The 23535-nt window shown below is 41.6% G+C and overlaps 1 protein-coding gene across 1 annotated transcript in view; it reads left to right on the top strand.

Annotated features, from left to right (window-relative positions):
* Positions 1–23535, top strand: part of LOC140740300 (complement C3-like) — a 250059-nt gene that overhangs the window by 61664 nt on the left and 164860 nt on the right. Inside the window, exons 10-14 of the mRNA XM_073069454.1 lie at positions 1757–1872; positions 1971–2117; positions 5650–5862; positions 20786–20989; positions 22502–22666. Of these exons, the coding sequence (XP_072925555.1) occupies positions 1757–1872; positions 1971–2117; positions 5650–5862; positions 20786–20989; positions 22502–22666 (845 nt within the window). The remainder of the gene's footprint in view (positions 1–1756; positions 1873–1970; positions 2118–5649; positions 5863–20785; positions 20990–22501; positions 22667–23535) is intronic.

A 23535-nucleotide genomic window follows, 5' to 3' on the forward strand; every position in this document is an offset into this window, starting at 1 on the left:
AAGGACCCAATTTTGGTCTTAACTAATTTTTTCCTCTTCACATACCTAAAGAAGCTTTTACTATCCTCCTTTATATTCTTGGCTAGCTTACCTTTGTACCTCATCTTTTCTCCCCGTATTGCATTTTTAGTTATCTTATGTTGCTCTTTAAAAGTTTCCAAATCCTCTGACTTCCCGCTCATCTTTGCTATGTTATACTTCTCTTCTATTCTTATACTGTCCTTGACTTCCCTTGTCAGCCAATTAACATTGGTTTGGCAGGATTTTGTGCAGATGGGCTGATCATTGTCCAGGGTTGGGAGGTGGAACTGTAATGCATTGAGGCTGGGCTTGGGCTATCCCTCCTTGACCACCTGAGGTAGTTCCACTTTCACTCCACCAGGCAATTAATGAGGCAGATGGACTGAACAATCAGAGCCTCTATGTCCTCTACCAACATCCTTTAATTTGCATCGGATCCATGGCAGTACAGAGTAGTCAGCCTTCTCATTCCACCCATGCTCCTCAGCCAAAGTCCAAACTTAATAGCATAGTCATTTGCTAACCAACTAAGCTGCTGTAGCTTCATCAGATGATCTGAGGCTCTGTTAGCTCTGGAAGGATGATGGAACACTCGCTTCAAGGTGTTCATGAATTCTTCCAAATCAGAGCTGACCTCTGGCCGACATCCCAACGCATGATGGCTCAAGCCAGGGCTTTCCTGGTCAGGTGAGAGATCATGAAGGTTACTTTTCCACACACCACAGGGATTCAGGATGGCTGGAGTTCAAACACCAATGAACACTGAGTAATGAGGTCTGGCAAGAGCCCAGGTCACTGCTGAATCTCTCTGGGATCAGGAGATTGACTGACTCCGCAGAGTGATCAACAGCATCACCTGAATGATTTTGGCTTCCTCCTAATGACAGTTGGTGCATGGCAGTCTAGTGGTGTTGTACCTCCCAGCTCTGTATTGAAATTTTCTCACTGTGGCTGACCACAGCTGATGAGAGGCTCCAATATCCTGCTCAATCCATGTTAGGCTCAATCGTACTGTGACGAGAGACCTAGGCAAGGATATTTAGCAGACAAGTGCTGGAGTATCCAAAACTCAAATTGACACACAATACAAGGCTGAAATGAGGATAGGGTTCTAAACTAGATGCTGGAGGAGAATCCAAAGCAGAGCTGATGACGGAGGACTGAACCTCAGTTAAGGTGCTCTTTAAATATTGAAATTCTGGTGCCAAAATATGGTCGCCAGTAAGCGGTGTGAGCCTGAGTCTTTAAAGGAGCCAAGCCAACTATCCATATTATGGAGAATCAATTCATTTAAATCCGGAAGCTGATGCAGTCGGGTGCATATCATATCGGAAACATTTTAAAATAAATTAATCTAACTGCACATCTCACAGAGTGTTGTGACCTCTTTTGGAAATTCTGGAACAGAGTGAACTGCACCAATATTGTCATTGAAAATATTCATCAGAATCTCCAGCACCTTTATGTGAGAATCAATGCCCCACAGGAATAATGGAGCACATCATGGCTTCTTAATGCTTTCAATCTGGGGTGCAGATTATTATTAATGCAAAATATTCCATTGAATCTAGGCATTATTTTGCAAAGGCTTCCATAAGCAAATTAAAATATATGTATTCTTATGCTGCTATTGCAATTCTAGCAAGCCCAGAATGTATTTCCTCGACATATGCAGTTGTGTAAAATGTCTCACGTATTATTTTATATGTTTTTCATTTCTCTTTTTTCATCACAGGCACTGACCTTGTGGAAGCAGAAAAAACTGGTATAAAAATAGTTGTCAGCCCATATACAATCTTGTTCACCAAAACATCCAAGTATTACAAGCCTGGGATGCCCTTTGAAATGATGGTACAGTTGTTCCCATTTTCTTCATCTCACTCTCTTCCCTTTCTATAACTTCATGGTACATCTTTGCTCAATCATTCTCTTATTCTTTGTTACCCAAGGTCTACGTAACTAATCCTGATGGCTCCCCTGCCAATAATGTTCCTGTGAAGGTGGAAGGTGATGATGTCAGTTCGAAAACTCATGCTGATGGAATTGCTAAATTGACTATAAATACACATGGAGAGCCAAAAGTCTTACGAAAACAAGTAAGAAATAAGCTATTTCATATGCATTCATAGAATGAAATAACAAAGTGCAGGTCTTTTTCCTGTTGTGCTTGAGCTGGCTCTTTCAATTATTACCACTCCCTTTTCACTGCACTCCTTTCCTTTCCTTCAAATATTTATCCAATTCCCTTTTGAAAGTTACTGTTGAAATGGCTTCCACCTTCCTTGCAAGCAGTACATTCCAGATCATAACTGTATTCTACAGGATTTTCCACTAGTTATGTTACACATCTGTTCTTTGCTTATTGGCACTTCTCGCTGATACTTCTTACTTTGTTAAAATTTATCTGATTTAGAAAATCCCTGTTATATCTTCTACTGATGTTCTCTTCAGACAAAGCAAACTGTAGTGAAACTTAACAGCCAATTTTCACAATAATTTAAAAGAGCATAATTATTTCAATTTAGCATGTATTTGAATGAGTTACTTACATAATATTATTAAACACTTTTCAAGTGTATTTGGGTTCCCATACATGGAACAATATTTATTGTTTGTAACAATATATTTGGAATTCAAAACTACGTGCCTGTGAGGTACAGTAGACCATTTTCAATAACACAAATGCACACCACCACAAACTGTAACTCACACAAAATGCTGGTGGAACACAGCAGGCTAGGCAGCATCTATAGGAGAAGCACTGTCGACGTTTCGGGCCGAGACCCTTTGTCAGGACTAACTGAAAGGAAAGATAGTAAGAGATTTGAAAGTAGTGGGGGAGGGGGAAATGCGAAATGATAGGAGTAGACCGGAGGGGGTGGGATGAAGCTAAGAGCTGGAAAGGTGATTGGCGAAAGTGATACAGAGCTGGAGAAGGGAAAGGATCATGGGACGGGAGGCCTCAGGAGAAAGAAGGGGGGGGAGCACCAGAGGGAGATGGAGAACAGGCAAACAAGTAAATATGTCAGGGATGGGGTAAGAAGGGGAGGAGGGACATTAACGGAAGTTAGAGAAGTCAATGTTCATGCCATCAGGTTGGATGCTACCCAGCCAGTATATAAGGTGTTGTTCCTCCAACCTGAGTGTGGATTCATTTTGACAATAGAGGAGGCCATGGATAGACATATCAGAATGGGAATGGGATGTGGAATTAAAATGTGTGGCCACTGGGAGATCCAAACTGTAACTTCTTGGTTTGGCATACCTCTCAGTATCAAGCCAGAGAATTAACCCTGGTTCAATGAGATGTGCAGAAGGGCACTTCAGGAACAGTTAAAAACTTGAACTAGTGAAGCTACAATAGATGACTACATGTGTGTTAAACTCTTTTGGGCAGTATCTTCAGTTGTGGTAACCAGCAAAAATTGCTGACAATCAACAATGATAAGCAGACTTCAATGTTTTGAAGTTCTGTGATCCTACCATATCTAGTTATAAATGATTAACAGCTAACAGGTTCTAAAATCCCCACTTGCAGTAAAATCATTTATCAGAGACGAGTTATTGATTTCAGCCAATACAATAGGAAGAGAAACATCATAGGTTTCAATTCAAGTTCACGTTCAAGTTTACTTACCATTCAACCATACATGAATATAGCCAAATAAAACAGTGTTCCTCTGGGCCAAGATGCAAAACTCATTACTAACAGCACACAGCACATTGCACATATAGCACATAGCACACATATAGGGTTATGTGGATGATTTTGGCAAATGGATCAGGTAAACACCTTTGTGAGACAATAGAAGTGGGGGTCTGTATTGCTTCCTGGATCAGCAGAAAATCATGGTGCTGCCATCAGGCATACTGCTTTACAGAGTGAGGTTGTCTCTGGTGTTGCCCTTTAGCATACTGCTATAGACATAAGACTATGGGGTATTGCTCTCTAGCCTACAGCTGTACACTACAAGGCTACATGACTTAGATGTTTTTCCTTCTAGCTTGCTTAGAACAATACCAAATATAGAAACATTGATCAAACTATATCCATTAGAATCAACCATAAAGAGGGTGCGTGTAGTGATTGTAAGCAAAGTCGTTGCTCTCCCAAGGGACGGCTTCCCATGTCATGTAAATAAAGTCTCCTAACAAATACCTGGGTCTGAGTCTTGTGTGGAAAAAGAAACTCCCTAACAGCTTACAATAACAGAAGAACATACAGTCAAAAAAACAAATAATATAGCCCGCTCCCGAGTGCCATGCCCTGTAGATAGATGGTGCATGGAATGTTATCCAATATAACCATATAACTATATAACAATTACAGCACGGAAACAGGCCATTTCGGCCCTTCTGGTCCGTGCTGAGCGCTTACTCTCACCTAGTCCCACTGACTTGCACTCAGCCCATAACCCTCCACTCCTTTCCTGTCCATATACCCATTCAATTTTTTTTAAATGACAATATTGAACCTGCCTCTACTACTTCTATTGGAAGCTCGTTCCACACAGCTACCACTCTCTGAGTAAAGAAGTTCCCCCTCGTGTTACCCCTAAACCTTTGCCCCTTAGCTCTCAACTCATGTCCTCTTGTTTGAATCTCCCCTAAACTCAATGGAAAAAAGCCTATCCACGTCAACTCTATCTAACCACTCATAATTTTAAATACCTCTATCAAGTCCCCCCTCAACCTTCTATGGTCCAAAGAATAAAGACCTAACTTGTTCAACTTTTCTCTGTAACTTAGGTGCTGAAACCCAGGTAACATTCTAGTAAATCTCCTCTGTACTCTCTCTACTTTATTGACATCTTTCCTATAGTTCAGTGACCAGAACTGTACACAATACTCCAAATTTGGCCTCACCAATGCCTTGTACAATTTTAACATTACATCCCAACTCCTATACTCAATGCTTGATTTGTAAAAGCCAGCATACCAAAAGCTTTCTTCACCACCCTATCCACATTCATGGTCCTGGTCCAGTTTGTTCTTCCACAAAACAAACTCTGGAGAGCAGCACGGAGTGAACACTAGAAGCAACACTAATGGGACTAGCCTGTCCTCAACCCAGTACAGATTCTAGCAAACCCATGGAGGTCTCTTTTCTCTCTTGTACTGCTTAAGTGCCTCTGGGGCATGAGACCCTAGTCTGTGCTATAACTGAGGCAATGCAGCTCCCCCACATTCAGTCTTGCTAATGAACCAGTTCAGTTTTCTACATTGCCAATGTCCAACAGGGTCTTTCAATCACAAGAAAAATGTCCAAGACAATCATTCACTCCACTTGTTTGACCATGCACCGCTTTGGCACAACAACAGTATGTTATAAGTCCAGCTCCTCCACTATCAAGCAGCTCACTGATGGAGTAGACCCGTACTACATAATTTTCTTAATATTCAGTAGCATCTTGATGTTGTAAAAAAGACATAAAGGACAAACAATTACAACTTTGGTTGCTCCCACTGTCCACCAACTGATGAATTAGTAAATGAATTAAGAAACTTAACTTTTCATTTACTAATACACTTTATAAAATGAAGTATACTGCATTTTTAAGGTGGTGGAAGATCAACATGTGCTCAGCAGTTGGAATTTACTTTTCCCCTTTGTCATTCTGCTTACAGGTTTTAACAGAAATTCCTGATACTCCCAGCAATCGACAGGCATCTGCATGGATAACTGCAGAGCCCTATAAGACACAACATGGTTCAACAAACTACTTGCACATTAGTATTCCAACAACAGATTTAAGTCCAGGTGAAGATTTATTGGTTAGTCTGTACCCCCGAAATGACAATCCACAAGTCCAGGAACAAATAAAATACTTCACCTACTTGGTATGTTTTCTGCACACTTGTCATACCTTATATTGGTATTCATTTTGTGAAAGTAGCAGCAAGTATTTATAAACGTAAATTAAAGTAATAAGATTGTTATTAATTTTTTTTAAAATCTCCATTAAGTCTAGGAGGTATTTGGAAAACCCTTGTATTATAAGCTAAATTTTATGGAAGGAATGAATGGTGAAGTGTTTTAATCTGGTGATGAATCGTTATTCATTTTCACACCCTTTGGTGCATCGGGTGTTTTTTTTCTTATTTCCAGAGTATTTGTTTTTTTTATGAAGTTGAGTTGCTAACTCAATGCTCAACCCTGAACAGGTGGGAAGTATGCAAGGAGCCGGCCAGATTAGAACCCTAGACCATTTGCCTTAAATTCCAGTACTGATGCCACTACACCACTGGCTGGCTACTTTGGTGAAGAATGAGGCCAGAATTGGGGGATGTGTGGATGTTTTAGAGGTTCATAAAACAAGAGGATATTGCAGAGATTGTGATGGGTTGAGATCATGAAAATAAGAATTGAAAAACAAAATAAATCAGTGTATTGTTTAGCTGGGTTCCATTATAAGTTATTATATGTTGGTTCATATTGGTTGATGAATTTTAGATTGCTTCACTATTATGAAAATTAAGGAAAACTTCAGTCAAGATAGAACTACCAAAATGCAACACAGTAAAGTCACTCTAACAATAATGTAATCTGTCCACATAATGCATTCCTAGATTAACCATGGGATAAATGCTGCCTGCATTCCCAGATAGCAAAGGCAAAGATAAGTATTTTAGTAAATTAATTATCAGAGATAAGACCCTCTAAAATACTGAGGACCAAGGTCTTCTGCAATGCAAACTAAGCTTTCATGAACAATTGTGAACAAGTGTGTACTGTATATGTTGCGTTGCAATCTTACCATCATTATGCAAGTTACGGAGGCTGTAGACTGAGGGGGAAGGGTGTGTGGAGAGAGGGAGTTGATAGGTGGGAAGTACCATGATAGTTGTGAAAACCTGCTCCGGTCCCACCAAACCAGTGAGATTGAGATGGCTCTTCCACCCAAACTCCAGTTTGTGTGGATGCTGTGTAATTTGCTAACCTTTTACAAATTAGTGCCAAGAAATAACAGACAGCACACCGCATATGATTAAAGGATTATATTCATGAATCTTAACTAAAGAGTTAGTAAAGAAAAAAATGAAAAAACAAAAAGGACTGATTATAATTAAACAGTACAATGTGCACCAGTTGGAGCTTAATTCACAGATCTGCAGTCGATCTCATTGTCCGACTGAGGATCTAAAAGACCCAGCTCACATTCCAAAGCATCTGTTATCTCTAACCATAACCCACGCACTGCTTCTACAGAAAGACCACTATGTTAGCAATGAAACCTTTCCTAGGGTGTTACGGTTGGAAGAGTACTATGGATAGGGGATGGATAATGAAGAAGCAGAGGGCTGAGGAAAGTGACTGTTGAAAATAATGCTGCTGAATATTGTTGCAGCAGTCTTGCATCATAAGATGGAATGTGTAGTCTGCCTCATAATTGTTTGGCCTCACACTAGAGTTAGTAGGGAAAAATGTGAATTTCAAAGTCTTTGTGAATTCCATTAAGAATTTTCAAAGGTATTCAAATGAATAGTATCAATATGAAGATGCAAGAGACTGCCTTCCAGATAAAGTACTTTGACCTGAGTCATTGAATTTCCATAAATGCTACCTGATCCACTGAGCTCCCCTGGTATTGTGTGTACCTTTGATGGGCTGATAAATCCTATCCAACTGTGTCCCAGCTAAATGCTGGGAAGCTCACTATCTATGCTGTGCTGACCTATGTACCCAAAATCCTGTAACATAAGAGGTTCTGATAATATTCCTACTCTTTGGCAATCTATCTCTTAGTTTTGTTGTTACAATTGAGGCACACATTGCCAGTCATAGAGTTAGAAAGGATAGGTAGGTAAGGATGAAATACCAATCACCCATGAACTAACTCAGCTGCAGAACTGGTTCAAGGGGTTTCATGACTACCTCTAATGCCAACTTCAAATTTGGTTTCGATTTTTCAGTTGAAATTCCTTGGGCAAGAAGCTACAGGAGGTGTGGATACAGCCTAGCTCATGAAAACAAGTCTCCCATTTTTGGGCTCTATCTGCACCTCTTCCTGCATCAGCTGTATCAGTAGAGGAGCCAGTATAATCAAAGATCCCTTACACCCCTGGACATTCTCTCTTCTTTTCTCAACCATTGGCAGAGAGTACAAAAGCCTGAAATTGTGTACTACTAGTCACAGGGGCAGCTTCTATCCCACTGTTGAATGATTGCCTTTGTCAGGGAACATAGAGGAGGCTTCAGCCAGAAGTGGAGCAGTAGAGACCATTGAGCAATAAACAACACTTTAGAATGTGAACTAACAAGCCATAGGGAGTCACACAAACAAGAGAGAACAGAAACTAAACACAGCAGTCAACAAGGTAAAGGTTAGGGAGAGTCAAGGTGAGGAGCAACCGATTAAGGATGATTGGTTCAATGAGGGAACAAAGACTGTAGCTGAACACTGGGAGTAAATAGGCTGCAGATGCTGAGTCTGGAACGAGTGGCAGGTAAATTCTATTAGGTGGGTGGAGGCTGAGAGGTACCTGTATGAGCAGGCCTGAATGGACAAAACTCCTCACGGCTGTCCCCTGATGGGTCAGGACAATCTGGATGGCTCCGGTGGAACGCATCAATGAGTGGTGGATTCAAGATGTAACTGGATGACACCCAAGACCTCTCCTGTCCACTTCTCTGTCGACTAGGTAATGCACAGTCTGTCCACGGTGAACTACTGTACATGATGGAGAACAAGGTTCATGTCTCAGCAGCTAACAGGAGCATGGGGAGGGCAATGAACTGGGTCACCTTGGAGAACTGGTCCACCACTGTCACGATCACTGTAGCCCCATTGGAGATGGCAAAACCATGATTAAATCCATGATGATGGGCAACCAAGGGCATCCAGGGACTGGTAAGGACAACAGGAATCCAGAGGCCTGCTGTTTGGAAAAATTGCCTGGGTATGCTGAGAGCTGGCAGCAATGAACTGACGTATATTCAGGGGATACTTATGTGGAATTCTGCCTAGGTATGTTCCAATGAGACAGGGAAGTTATGGTAGGGTAGAGAAACCATGGTGTACAAGGGCTGTAATAAATCTAGTCAAGAAGAAAAGAAAAGCTTACAAAAGATTATGAGAACTAGTTAATATTAGAGATCTAGATGATTATAAGGCTAACAGGAAGGAGCTTAAGAAGGAAATTAGGAGAGCCAGAAGGGTCCATGAGAAGGCCTTGGTGGGTAGGATTAAGGAAAACCCCACGACATTCTACAACTATGTGAAGAGTAAGAGGATAAGACGTGAAAGAATAGGACCTATCAAGTGTGACAGTGGGAAAGGGTGTATGGAACTGGCGGAAATTGCAGAGGTACTTAATGAATACTTTCCTTCAGTATTCACTATGGAAAAGGATCTTGGTGATTGTAGTGATGACTTGCAGTGGACTGAAAAGCTTGAGCATGTAGATATTAAAAAAGAGGATGTGCTGGAGCTTTGGGAAAGCATCAAGTTGGGTAAGTTGCTGGGACCAGATGAAATGTACCCCAGGCTACGGTGGGAGGTGAGGGAGGAGATTGCTGAGCATCTGGCATGATCTTTGCATCATCAATGGAGACAGGAGAGGTTCCAGAAGATTGGAGGGTTGCGGATGTTGTTCATTTATTCAAGAAAGGAAGTAGAAATAGCCCAGGAATTTATAGACCAGTGAGTCTTACTGCAGTGGTTGGTAAGTTAGAAACATAGAAAACCTACAGCACAATACAGCCCTTCAGTCCACAAAGTTGTGCCAAACATGTCCCTACCTTAGAAATTACTAGGCTTACCTATAGCCCTCTACTAAGTTCCATGTACCGATCTAAAAGTTTCTTAAAAGATCATATCGTATCCGCCTCCACCATCGTTGCCAGCAACCCATTCCACACACTCACCACTCTCTGAGTAAAAAACTTACCCCTGACATCTCCTCTGTACCTACTCTCCAGCACCTTAAAGCTTTGTCCTCTTGTGGCAATCGTTTCAGCCCTAGGGAAAAGCCACTTATGATCTGCATGATCAATGCCTCTCATCATCTTATACACCTCTATGAGGTCAACTCTCATCCTCCTTCGCTCCAAGGAGAAAAGGCCAAGTTCACTCAACCTATTCTCATAAGGCATGCTCCCCACCAGGCAACATCCTTGTAAATCTCCTCTGCACCCTTTCTATGGCTTCCACATCCTTCCTGTAGTGAGGCAACCAGAACTGAGCACAGTGTTCCAAGTGGGGTCTGACCAGGGTCTTATATAGCTGCAACATTACCTCTCAGCTCTTAAATTGAATTCCGTGATTAATGAAGGCCAATACACCGTACACCTTCTTAACCACTGAGTCAACCTGCGCAGCTGCTTTGAGTGTCCTATGGACTCGGACCCCATGATCCCTCTGCTCCTCCACACTGCCAAGAGTCTTACCATTAATACTATGTTCTGCCATCATATTTGACCTACCAAAAAGAACCACTTCACACTTATCTGGGTTGAACTCCATGTGCCACTTCTCAGCCCAGTTTTGCATCCTATTAATGTCCCACTGTAACCTCTGACAGTCCTCCACACTATCCACAACACCTCCAACCTTTGTGTCATCAGCACTCTTACTAACTCATCCCTCCACTTCCTCATCCAGGTCATTTATAAAATTCACCAAGAGTAAGGGTCCCAGAACAGATCCCTGAGGCACTCCACTGGTGACCGACTTCCATGCAGAATGTGACCTGTCTACAGCCACTCTTTGCTTTCTGTGGGCAAGCCAGTTCTGGATCTACAAAGCAATGTTCCCTTGGATCCCATGCCTCCTTACTTTCTCAATAAGCCTTGCATGGGGTACCTTGTCAAATGCCTTGCTAAAATCTATATACACTACATCTACTGCTCTTCCTTCGTCAATGTGTTTAGTCACATCCTCAAAAAATTTAGTCAGGCTTATAAGGCATGACCTGTCCTTGACAAAGCCATGCTGACTACTCCTAATCATATTATACCTCTCAAGTGTTCATAAATCCTGCCTCTCGGGATCTTCTCCATCAACTTACCAACCACTAAGCTAAGACTCATTGGTTTATAATTTCCTGGGCTGTCGCTACTCCCTTTCTTGAATAAAGGAACAACATCCGCAACCCTCCAATCCTCCGGAACCTCTCCCATCTCAATTGATGATGCAACGATCATCACCAGAGGATCAGCAATCTCCTCCCTTACCTCCACCTGTGGTACTTCGCATCCGGTCCTGGCGACTTATCCAACTTGATGCTTTCCATAAGCTCCAGCACATCCTCTTTCTTAATATCTATATGCTCAAGCTTTACAGTCTGCTGCAAGTCATCACCACAATCACCAAGATCCTTTTCCAGAGTGAATACTGAAGTAGAGTATTCATTAAGTACCTCTGCTATTTCCTCTGGTTCCATATACCCTTTCCCACTGTCACACTTGATAGGTCCTATTCTTTCACATCTTATCTGTTTGCTCTTCACATACTTGTAGAATGCCTTGGGGTTTTCCTTAATCATGCCCACCAAGGACTTCTCATGGCCCCTTCTGGCTTTCCTAATTTCTTTTTTAAGCTCCTTCCTATTAGCCTTATAATCTTCTAGATCTCTAACATTGCCAAGCTCTCTGAACCTTTGTAAGTTTTTCTTTTCTACTTGAATAGATTTATTACAGCCTTTGTACACCACGATTCCTGTACCCTACCATAACTTCCCTGTCTCATTGGAACATACCTATACAGAACTCCACACGAATATCCCCACATTTGCCACATTTCTTCCGTACTTTTCCCTGAGAATATCTGTTTCCAATTTAAGCCTCCAATTTCCTGCCTGATAGCCTCATAATTCCCCTTACTCTAATTAAATGCTTTTCTAACTAAGATAGCTGTTCCTATCTCTCTCCAATACTATTGTACAGGAGACAGGATTATGATCACTATCTCCAAAATGCTCTCCCACTGAGAGATCTGACACCTGACCAGGTTCATTTCCCAATACCAAATCAAGTACAGCCTCTCCTCTTGTAGGCTTATCTACATATTGTGTCAAGAAACCTTCCTGAACACACCTAACAAACTTCACCCCATCTAAACCCCTTGCCCTAGGGAGATGCCAATCGAAATTTGGGAAATTAAAATCTCCCATCATGACAACTCTGTTATTACTACACCTTTCCAGGATCTGTTTCCCTATCTGCTCCTTGATATCCCTGTTACTATTGGGCAGCCTATAAAAAACACCCAGTAAAGTTATTGACATCTTCCTGTTCCTAAGCTCCACCCACAGAGATTCCGTAGACAATCCCTCCATGTCGTCCACCTTTTCTGCAGCCGTGACACTATCTCTGATCAACAGTGCCATGACCCCACCTCTTCTGCCTCACCCCCCGTCCTTTCTAAGATATCTAAAACCCAGCACTTGAAGTAACTGTTCCTGTCCCTGAGCCATCCAAGTCTTTGTAGTGGCCACCACATCATAGCTCCAAGTACTGATCCACGCTCTAAGCTCATCCACTTTGTTCACAACACTCCTTGTGTTAAAACAGACACATCTCAAGCCTTCAGTCTGAGCGCGTCCCTTCTCTATCACCTGCTTATCCTCCCTTTCACATTGTCTACAAGCTTTCTCTATTTGTGAGCCAACCTCCTCTTCCCCAGTCTCTTCAGTTTGGTTCCCACACACCAACAATTCTAGTTTAAACTTTCCCCAGTAGCCTTAGCAAACCTCTTTGACAGGATATTGGTCCCTCTGGGATTCATGCAACCCTTCCATTTTGTACAGGTCACAAGTTGATGGAGAAGATCCTTACAGGCAGGATTTATGAACATTTGGAGAGGTATAATATGATTAGGAATAGTCAGCATGGCTTTGTCAAGAGCAGGTCGTGCCTTACAAGCCTGACTGAATGTTTTGAGGATGAGCCTAAACACATGGATGAAGGAAGAGCAGTAGCTATAGTGTATATGGATTTCAGCAAGGTATTTGATAAGATACCCCATGCAAGGCTTATTGAGAAAGTAAGGAGGCATGGGATCCAAGGGGACATTGCTTTGAGGATCCAGAACTGGCTTGCCCACAGAAGGTAAAGAGTGGTTGTAGATGGGTCATATTCTGCATGGAGGTCAGTGACCAGTGATGTGCCTCAGGGATCTGTTCTGGGACCCGTACACTTTGTGATATTTATAAATGACCTGGATGAGGAAGTGGAGGGATGGGTTAATAAGTTTGCTGATGACACAAAGGTTGGAGGTGTTGTGGATAGTGTGGAGTTCTGTCAGATGGTAGAGTGGGACATTGATAGAATGCAAAACTGGGCTAAAAGGTGGCAGATGGAATTCAACCCAGATAAGTGTGAAGTGGTTCAGTTTTGTAGGTCAAATATGATGGCAGAATATAGTATTAATGGTAAGACTCTTGGCAGTGTGGAGGAGCAGAGGGATCATGGGGTCCGAGTCAATAGGACGCTCAATGCAGCTACGCAGGTTGACCCAGTGGTTAAGAAGGCTATAGGTGTATTGGCCTTCATCAATCGTGGAATTAAATTTAGAAGCCTGAGAGGTAATGTTGCAGATATATAGGACCCTGGTCAGACCTCACTTGGAGTACTGTGCTCAGTTCTGGTCGCCTCACTACAGGAAAGATGTGGAAGCCATAGAAAGGGTGCAGAGGAGATTTACATGGATGTTGCCTGGATTGGGGAGCATGCCTTACAAAAGCAGGTTGAGTGAACTCTGCCTTTTCTTCTTGGAGCGACAGAAGATGAAAGGTGACCTGATAGACGTGTATAAGATGATGAGAGGCATTGATTGTGTGGATTGTCAGAGGCTTTTTCCTAGGGCTGAAATGGTTGCCACAAGAGGACACAGGTTTAAGGTGCTGGGGAGTAGGTACAGAGGAGATGTCAGGGGTATGTTTTTCACTCAGAGAGTAGTGAGCATGTGGAATGGGCTGCCAGCAATGGTGGTGGAGGCGGATATGATAGGGTCTTTTAAGAGAGTTTTGGATAGGTACATGGAGCTTATAAAAATATTGGGCTATGGATAAGCTTAGTAGTTTCTAAGGTTAGGACATGTTCAGCACTTCTTTGAGGGCTGAAGTGCCTGTATTGTGCTGTAGATTTTCTATGTTTCTATGTATATCTTTAATCATGATGGGCCACCAGAACCTGTGTCACAAGAAATCCAGGGTACTTAGTATGTCTGGATGGCCAGGGAAGGGTAAGGAGTGGGTTCACTGGAGTGCATCAAAGTGTTGGGCTGCTGTTGTCAGGCGCGTTGGCCTGAGCAGGCTCTTGTTGTTGAGCCTGCTGGATCTAATTCTCAAGGATCCAGATAATCATGGTGAGAATTTGCGATGACAGAATGGTTGGGTTGAGGGTTGGTCTCCATTTCAGTTGGTCAAACTGTCATGACAGGACATCCAGCTTTGTGTTCTTGGAACTGGGTCAGTGGGAGATGGTGAAGTTGAATAGTTTGAAAAGTGGGCCCAGTGAGTGTGACATGAGTAGTGTTGCTGGGTCTATTGTTTAGATATGAGGTTCTGATGGTCAGTCTATCTGTCCAACTCTACCACAAAACATCTGGAAGGTTCAGATGGCAAAGAATGGGAGAAGTGATGAAGTATCAAATGAGCTCCTTGAAAGTATGGTCCACGACAGCACACCAGGCTATCCATGATGTTGGTTATGGTGAGGGAGGTGTGTGAAACAGCAATATTGTAGTTTCTGATGAAATTGTGTTAGAAATTGGAGAAGGTAAAGAAGTACTGTAGCTGTTTGACTGTGAATGCTTGGGGTAATCTAATGACAGTGCGCACATTCTCTGGGTCCGAGGTTATGCCTTGCGGTGAAGGGACATTACCCAGGAAGGAAATGACTAGGGTATGAGATTGGCATTTTTCTAAGTTGCATTACATTTGGTTTTCAACTGTAATGCAACTTAGAGGTGCTGAAGAACTGAATGGATATGACTGACATACTAGTGGTGGTTCATTGAGAAGCTGCAAATGTCATTGTAGACAAATACATACAGTGCTGTGCAAAGGTCTTAGGCACATACATATAGCTCAGGTGCATAAGATTTTTGCACGGTACTGTATTTGGAGTGTGCATTTGTAAATTGGCAGCAGCAAAAGATTTTGGGAACGGTGAGGAGAGAGTGCCGCAGGAGGAGTGTGGGACAGGTAGCAGAGAAGGAATGCAAGGGGCAGGGGGTTGTGCAGGTGCAGACAAGTATAGCCCAGAGACATCAGGCAAGGTCATTTGATCTAAGCAATTGGTTTATTGATCATTACAAAAGGGCTCTCTCCCCTCTCCCTTCCCCTTTTCCCAACTGTGATTTCCTTCTATCTGCTCCCTGCCCATGCTCAGTTCATAATACATGTTGGGAATGGTGAGGGTGGAGAGCAACAGGAATTTTTTGTGGCAGTAGTACAGTGCAATGCAAAAAATTACCACAATATTGTGCAAAAGTCTTAGGCACCCTAGCTATAGATTGTGTGTGTGTGTGTGTGTGTGTGTGTGTGTGTGTGTGTGTGTGTGTGTGTGTGTGTGTGTGTGTGTGTGTGTGTGTGTGTGTGTGTGTGTGTGTGTGTGTGTGTGTGTGTGTGTGTGTGTGTACATGTCCAAAATATTCCGAATAAGGATGTTGAGCAGCCTGAAATCCTGGTACACATTGGTACCAACAGAATGGGTAGAAAAAGGAGGTGGTCCTGGAAACAGAATACAGGGAGTTAGGAAGGAAGCTGAGAAGCAGGACCTTAAGGGCAGTAATCTTGGGATTGCTGACTGTGCCATGTGACAGTGAGGATAGGAATAGAAAGAGCTGGTGGATAAATGTGTGGCTGAAGAATTGGATTGGCAAAGAATTCAGATTTCTGGATCATTGGGACATCTTCTGGGGCTGGTGTGACCTGTACAAAAAGAATGGATTGCAAGGGGAACCAATATCCTTGCAAGCAGCAAGAGCTTGTGAGTGGTTTAAATTAATATGGCAGAGGGATAGGAACCAGTATGATAGAGCTAAGGATGAGCCAGCAGGTTTACAAGTAAATGATGTAATATGTAATATGAATGTAAGGAAGGACAAACCAATGATTGGGTACAACTGCAGACAGAGCAAAAAGTGAAATTGTACCACAGAGGCAAAATTCAGAAGGGAGAAAAATGCAAGACTGAAGGTGCTGTCTTTAACTGCACATAGCATGCAGAATAAGGTGGATGAACTCGTGGCACAATTAGAGATCAGTCGGTATGACATTGTGGGTATCATTGACTGAAAGAAGGTCATAGTTGGGAGTTCAACATCAAAGGATATACTTTGTATCAAAAAGACAGGCAAGAAGACATGGACGGTGGTGTGGCTCTGTTGGTAAGAGATGGAATTGCATCTTTAGAAAGAGGTAACATAGTGTCAGAGAATGGCAAATCTTTGTGGGTGGAGTTAAGAAACTGAAAGGGTAAGAAAAAACATTATGGGAACATATATATAGGCCTCCAAATAATAGCAAAGATGTGGGGTTAAGATTGAAAAGGGAGCTGGAAAGGGCATGTAATAAGGCTAATGTCACAATTATAATAGGGAACTTCAATATGCAAGGGGATTGGGAAAGTCAGTTTGGTGTCGGATCACAAGAGGGGGAATTTGTAAAATGCCTACAAGATGGCTTTTTAGAGTAGCGTGCTTGACACTACTAGGGGAAAGGTTATCCTTGATTGAGTGTTGTGTAATAACCCAGATTTTATTAGTTATCCTAATGTAAAGGAACCCTTGGGAGGCAGTGATCATAATATGATTGAATTCATACTGCAATTTGAGAGGGAGAAATATAAATCAGATGTATCAGTATTGCAATGGAATAAAAGGAATTATAAAGGCATGAGAGAGGAGTTTGCCTAGGTAGATTGGAAGGGGATACTGATGAGGAAGATAGCAGAACAGAGGTGGCTGAAGTTTCTGGAAATAGTTTACAAGGCACAGGATAGATATGACCTGAGAAGAAGTTGTTCTCAAATATCAGGGCTAGGCAACCATGGCTGACAAGGGAAGTTAAGGACTGCATAAAAACAAAGGAAAGAGCACATAAGGTAGCAAAAGTCAGTGTAAAGTCGGATGATTGGGAGGCTTTTAGAATCCAGCAAAAGGCAACTGAAAAGGCGAAAAGAAAGATGAAATATGAGGGCAAACTAACCAAAATAATATGAAGCAGGATACGAAAAAAAATTCAGTTATGTAAAGGATAAAAGGGAGTTGAAAGTTGATATTGGAACTCTGGAAAATAATGCTGGTGAGGTAGTAATGGGGGACAAAGAAATGGCAGATAAACTTAAAAAGTACTTTGTTAATTCTTTACTGTGGAAGACACTAACTGTATGCCAGAGATCCATGAGTGTCAGGGAGCATGAGTGAGTGCCAATGCTATTACAAAGGAAAAAGTGCTAGGCAAACTGAAAGATAAATCACTTGAACCAGATGAACTACATCCCAGTCCTGAAAAAAGTTGCCGAAGAGATAACAGATGCATTGGTCATTATCTTTCAAGAATCACTTGATTCCGGCATGGTCCTGGAGGACTGGAAGATTGCAGATGTCACTCCACTCTTTAAGAAAGAAGGAAGATGAAAGAGAGGAAATTATAGGTCAGTTAGCCTAACCTCAGTGGTTGGAAAAGGGGCCTTTTCTGGTTGGCTGCCAGTGACTAGTGGTGTTCCTCAGGGGGTCAGTATTGGGACTGTTACTTTTCACATTGTTCATCAATGATTTAGATACTGGAATTAATGGCTTTGTGACAAAGTTTGCAGATGATATGAAAATAGGTGGCGGGGTAGGTAGTGCTGAGGAAGCAATGCAATTGCAGCAGAACTTAGAAAAATTGAAAGAATGGGAAAAATGTGGCAGATGGAATACAGTGCTGGGAAATGTATGATAATTCAATTTGTTAAAAGTCACAAAAGTGCAGACTATTATCTTAATGGGGAGATAATTCAAACATCAAAGTTGCAAAGGGACGTAGGATCCTCGTGCAAGACTCCCAGAAGGTTAATTCACCGGTTGACTCTGTGGCAAGGAAGGCAAATGCAATGTGGCATTTATTTCAAGGGGATTGGAATATAAAAGCAAGGAGATAATCCTGAAGCTTTATAAGGCACTAGACATGCTTCACTTGGATATTATCAACAGTTTTGGGCCCCTTATCTCAGAAAGGATGTTTTGTCATTGGAGAGAGTCCAGAGGAATTCCACGAGGATTATTCTGGGAGTGAAGGAGTTAACATATGGGGAGCATTTGGCAGCTTTGGGCCTGTACTCACCAGAATTTATAAGAATGCAGTAGGATCTCACTGAATGTAGATAAAGTGGATGTGGAGAGCATGTTTGCTTTGGTGGGTGTATCCAGAACTAAAGGGCACAGATTCAAAATTTAGGGGCAAAATTTTGATGGATTTGTGGAATTTGTTGCCACATGCGGCTGTGGAGGTCAGGTCATTGAGTGTATTTGAGGCAGAGATTGATAGGCTCTTGATTGAACACGGCATCAAAGGTTATGGGGAGAAGGCTGGGAACTGGGGTTGAGGAGGAGAAAAAAAAAGGATCAGCCATGATTGAATGGCAGAACAGACTCGATGCACCAGATGGCCTAATTCTGCTCCTATGTCTTATAGTCTTTTAGAACAGAAGTAGGGAGGAATTTTTTAGCCAAAGCATGGTGTATCTGTGATATGCACTGCCACACACTGCAGTGGAGGCCAAGTCTGTGTGTATATTCAACATGGAACTTGAACGATTCCAAGTTAATTGGGGTATCAAGCAATATGGTGAGAGGGCAAGTGTATGAGGTTGAATGGGATCTGGGATCAGCCATGATTCATATTACACCATCTACTTGTAAACCTGCTGGCTCATTCTCAGCTCTATCATACTGGTTCCCATCCCCCAGCATATTAGTTTAAACCATTCCCAACAGCTCTAGTACACCTGCCTGCAAGAATATTTGTCTCCCATTGGATTCAAGTGCAATCCATCCCTTTTGTACAGGTCACACCTCCCTGAGAAGAGGTCCCAATGATCCAAAAATCTGAACCCCCTGCCCCCTGCTCCAATTCAGCAGCTACACATTTATCTGCCACCTTATTCTATTCCTATCCTCACCGTCATATGGCACAGGCAACAGTACCGACTTTACTACCCTTGAGGTCCTGCTACTCAGCTTTCTTCCTATTGACCTGTATTCGGTTTTCAGGACTTACTCCCTTTTTTTACCTCTGTCATTGGTACTAATACGTATGTACCATGACTTCAGGCATTTGACCGACTAAGTTGCAATACTTCACATTTGGCCATGTTAAACTCAATTTGTCATTTTTCCCTCCTTGTACTACTTCAATGCATTGATATGATGAAATGATCTATATGAATGGCATACAAAACATAAGTTTCCACTGTACTTCAGTACTTGCACCATTAATAAACCTATTTAACAATTTAATTTTAATTTACCAATTTTTAGATTGTTCCTAATTACTAGCTGTTGATTTAGTCATTTTGATAATGTGTTGGCAATTGAGTCAGGAGTTTGTGACCTTGAACTCTCAATTAACAAGCAAGACACACAAAATGCTGGAGGGACTCAGTAGGCCAGACAGCATCTATGGAAAAGAGTAAACAGTTGACATTTTGGGCCGAGATCCAGCAATGCAGGATGCAATTAGAATCATGACAGTTGCTGTGACCTCCCTGTGTTACATTTATTTGGATATATTTTACTGTGGGGTGATAACTTGATTGGATGCAGATCACTTTAGGATGTTCTAAGATTGAGAAAGCTGCCAATAAATACAAATGCATTTAGTTTGAGGTATGAGAAGAAAGTGTGATGGCAAGAATACAGCTGAAGAAATTATCTAAGGCTGAATGAGTATTAAGAGCAAAGTTTGGCTCAGCCTACAACAGTGCTTTGTTAAGCAATAATAGTGAGGTTGATTTGACTCAGAAGGAGTCCTTGGTGTGCAGATCTGTTACAGAGCTTTAGGGAAAACAGTGAGAATGAGAAGCAGGATGACAGGAACCCAGACATTCCCCTGATGAATGTTCTTGGCCTGAGTTGCTAAGTTCCTCCAGAATTTTGGGGTTGTTGCTCTGTAATTCCAGCATCTGCAGAATTGTTTGTGTCATATGTCCAGACATTCTGCCTTAAGTACCTGCTGACAATATAAATACCCTGTGTCATATTTTTCCAAATGTTCAATATATCTGGGCTTTTCACTTTCATATTTTCACCTTAGCTGGTACACTTTTTTTTATACTATGAACACATTATGTACAAAGAATACATGATAGAATTAACCTCTATGGGTTATATTCAAGTTTGAGGATGAGTGCTTCATTCGCTCAGATGGTTGATCCATTCTGTTTGTCTGGGTTTGTTACAAAATAACTATTCAATATTATAGAGTAATACATATAAAATGCTGGAGGAGCGTAGCAGGTCAGGCAGCATCTATGGAGAGGAATTAACGATCAATGTATCAGGCTGAGACCCTTCATCAGAACTGGAAAGGAAGGGGGATAAAAGCCCGAATAAGAATGTGGGGAGACAGGGAGGAGTACAGACTAGAAGGTGATTGGTGGAAAAGGTAAAGGGCTGAAGAAGAAATAATCTGATTGGAAAGGAGACTGAACCATGAGAAAGGGAAAGAGGAGAAAAATAATCAGTGTTTGATCAGGAATTTGAAACCTTCAGACTTTTGTTCAATAAATTTATATTTGTCTTAATTAATTTTTTAAAATTTCTTTTGCCAGTTCATTAACAAAGGGAAGATTGTTAACTTTGGGAGAGAAGACAGATTGCCGAAACAAGTCATGATGACCATGCAAATTCCAATCAAACCAAATTTAATTCCATCATTCCGACTGGTCGTTTACTACTATCTTGTAAAGGGATCAGTGGTGGAATTTGTTGCCGATTCTGTGTGGATTGATGTGAGGGACACATGTATGGGAACAGTAAGTATCTTGTTTTCTGTGACAGGGATAATATACGAATAAGGCTCAGTCTGTAGCCAGGGCTCACAAACATTATTTGGGAATAAGATTTATAACATAAGCCATGATTCTTATGAGAAAGTCCAAATCAGACCCAATTCCAGTGTAACTGAGGTCAAGCAAGGCTCTTTCTTTGCTTTAGATTTCTTCTCAGTCATGCTAGCAGCAATATTTGACCTTACAGTAGAATGGGGAATCACTGTTTGACAAGGGCAAAGAGTTTGACACTGTTATTCAGATGCAAAGATGCAGTTGTGGGTACACCAGAAGCACCACATGAGTGCTGTTCCATGTATGTAATGTATGCTTCTCAAAACTCCTTCACCATCACTCCTTCCTGTGTATAATATCACCTGGTAAGTTCTGTTACTATAATAAACAAAACTACAATGCAAGTATTATGTACTTATTGGTACTAACTGTTTAAAGTTAAAAGGGCCTGTATAAAGCACATATCATTCAAACTACTCAAACTGGACTAATAAATTTGCAACAAATGGCTTAGATCATGTAAATCTTGGATTAGGTTATTTAGTCACAAGAGACTCTGCAAGTCATCGATACCTTAAGATGCCATATTAACTGATTCTGCAGCCAACAACACATGTACATTAACAAAATACTTTTTTGTTGTTTTGATATATTATATAATCTTGCAGGTTGTGGTGATGTGTGCTAACTAAGAAGAACTTGCACTGACTCATTTCACTATCTGCACACATTCTGTTCAGTGTGTGAGATTTCTCACTCTGACATAGAAAGGAAAAACTGGACTCTGGACCCCCAACCCACCCCAATCCTAATGCGTCCACTTTCACATAAAGTATTAAAAGTATTGGCTTCGATTGTGATCCATTAGAATTGGTCTAAAATTAACATTCTGCGATGTGCTTGATAGAAAGTCATTGGAACTGAAGAAAATGTAAGATAATTACAGATTAGTCTTGAACAAAAATACTCTGAGTATGTTTCAATTAATAACGAGGGGTGCAAACGAATTGCGAATGCTATAATTATTGCTAGTAAAATTATCAGCAATAAACTAAGTTTATTGTATTCATGTTGACTGACACCTAGTGAATATTTCAAAATGAAAGGTTTATATGACACATTAACTTCTCAATCATGTCAGTCCATTTGTTAATAATGACATATTTGGCTTCCCAAATTGCTGTTGGTGAGAATTTGTTAATGCAATAAGCTGTTTGACAAAACTGAAACTGTAGCTCCTGGACACCAGCAATCCCAAGTGGACAATTGAAAATAACAGGAGTTTGGTAAAGAAAGTCTATGCAATTCATATTGCTGTGAGTTTGGGAATAGCTTAGAAGTCAGAATTTTTAAGTTGTCATGTTGCCCTGATCACAATTTCTGGGGATGTAATTTTAAAACGCAGAGCCTACTAAATTTGCCAGCAGTCAACAGAAGCTATTGTTTCAGCCATAACCTACTATTTGTGACATTTTATCCTAGCTGAAGGTTTCTGGTGCAAATCCAGGTGATGACAAGAAAATATACAAACCTGGAGATGGGTTCAAATTGAAAATAACAGGTGATCCTGGTGCAAAGGTTGGGCTTGTTGCTGTGGATAAAGCAGTGTTTGCACTGAGTAAGAAGAATAAAATAACACAGAGCAAGGTGAGTCATTTTTTAAATGTTTCTATCTAGAAATTACATTTGGTAGGCCTACAAGAAAACACATCATTTGAGATTCCAACAACTTGTTTCAAAGAATGTTGCTCACAATAAAGTTCAATAGGTACATTTAATGTCAGAGAAATGTATACAATATACATCCTGAAATTCTTCTTCTTCACAACCATCCATGAAAACAGAGGAATGCCCCAAAGAATGAATGCTAGTTAACTGTTAGAACCTCAAAGCACCCCCCCAACTCCCCCTCCCATGCACAAGCAACACCAAGGCAAAGACCCAATCCCCCACCAGCAAAGAAGCATCAGCAACCTCTACCAAGCACTCAGTGCAGCAAAGCATCAATAAAGACACAGACAACACACACAAAATGCTGGTGGAACGCAGCAGGCCAGGCAGCATCTATAAGGAGAAGCACTGTTGACGATTCAGGCCGAGACCCTTCATCAGGACTAACTGAAAGGAAAGATAGTAAGAGATAAAGACACAGACTTGCAGTACCCAAGACCATTGGTACATTCAGTAATTCGATATACAACAGGCTCACTCTCACAGGAAAAAGAGGTGTACCCATTTCACAGCAAGAGGGTAGACATAACAGACAACTTGCTGATTTATGATGTTAAAAGTCTGTTGTGTTGCTTTTTCTGAGCTCTGCACCCAGAGAGTCTCTGGACACACAGCCCACGGCAGCTAGCTAACCCGCTGCACTTGACGTTCCATGTTCTCCCGCGATGCTTCAGCCAGGGGCACCAGCCTTGAATCAGCCAGTTTCCAGAGCCACAAAAATCTGGCACCCTGAAAATGCACTAGTTTTCCAGGCCGTGTCCTTGGGATATCAAGAAGTGGCCGGT

The sequence above is a fragment of the Hemitrygon akajei genome, chromosome 16 (assembly GCF_048418815.1).
Source record: "Hemitrygon akajei chromosome 16, sHemAka1.3, whole genome shotgun sequence".
Classification (NCBI taxonomy): Eukaryota; Metazoa; Chordata; class Chondrichthyes; order Myliobatiformes; family Dasyatidae; genus Hemitrygon; species Hemitrygon akajei.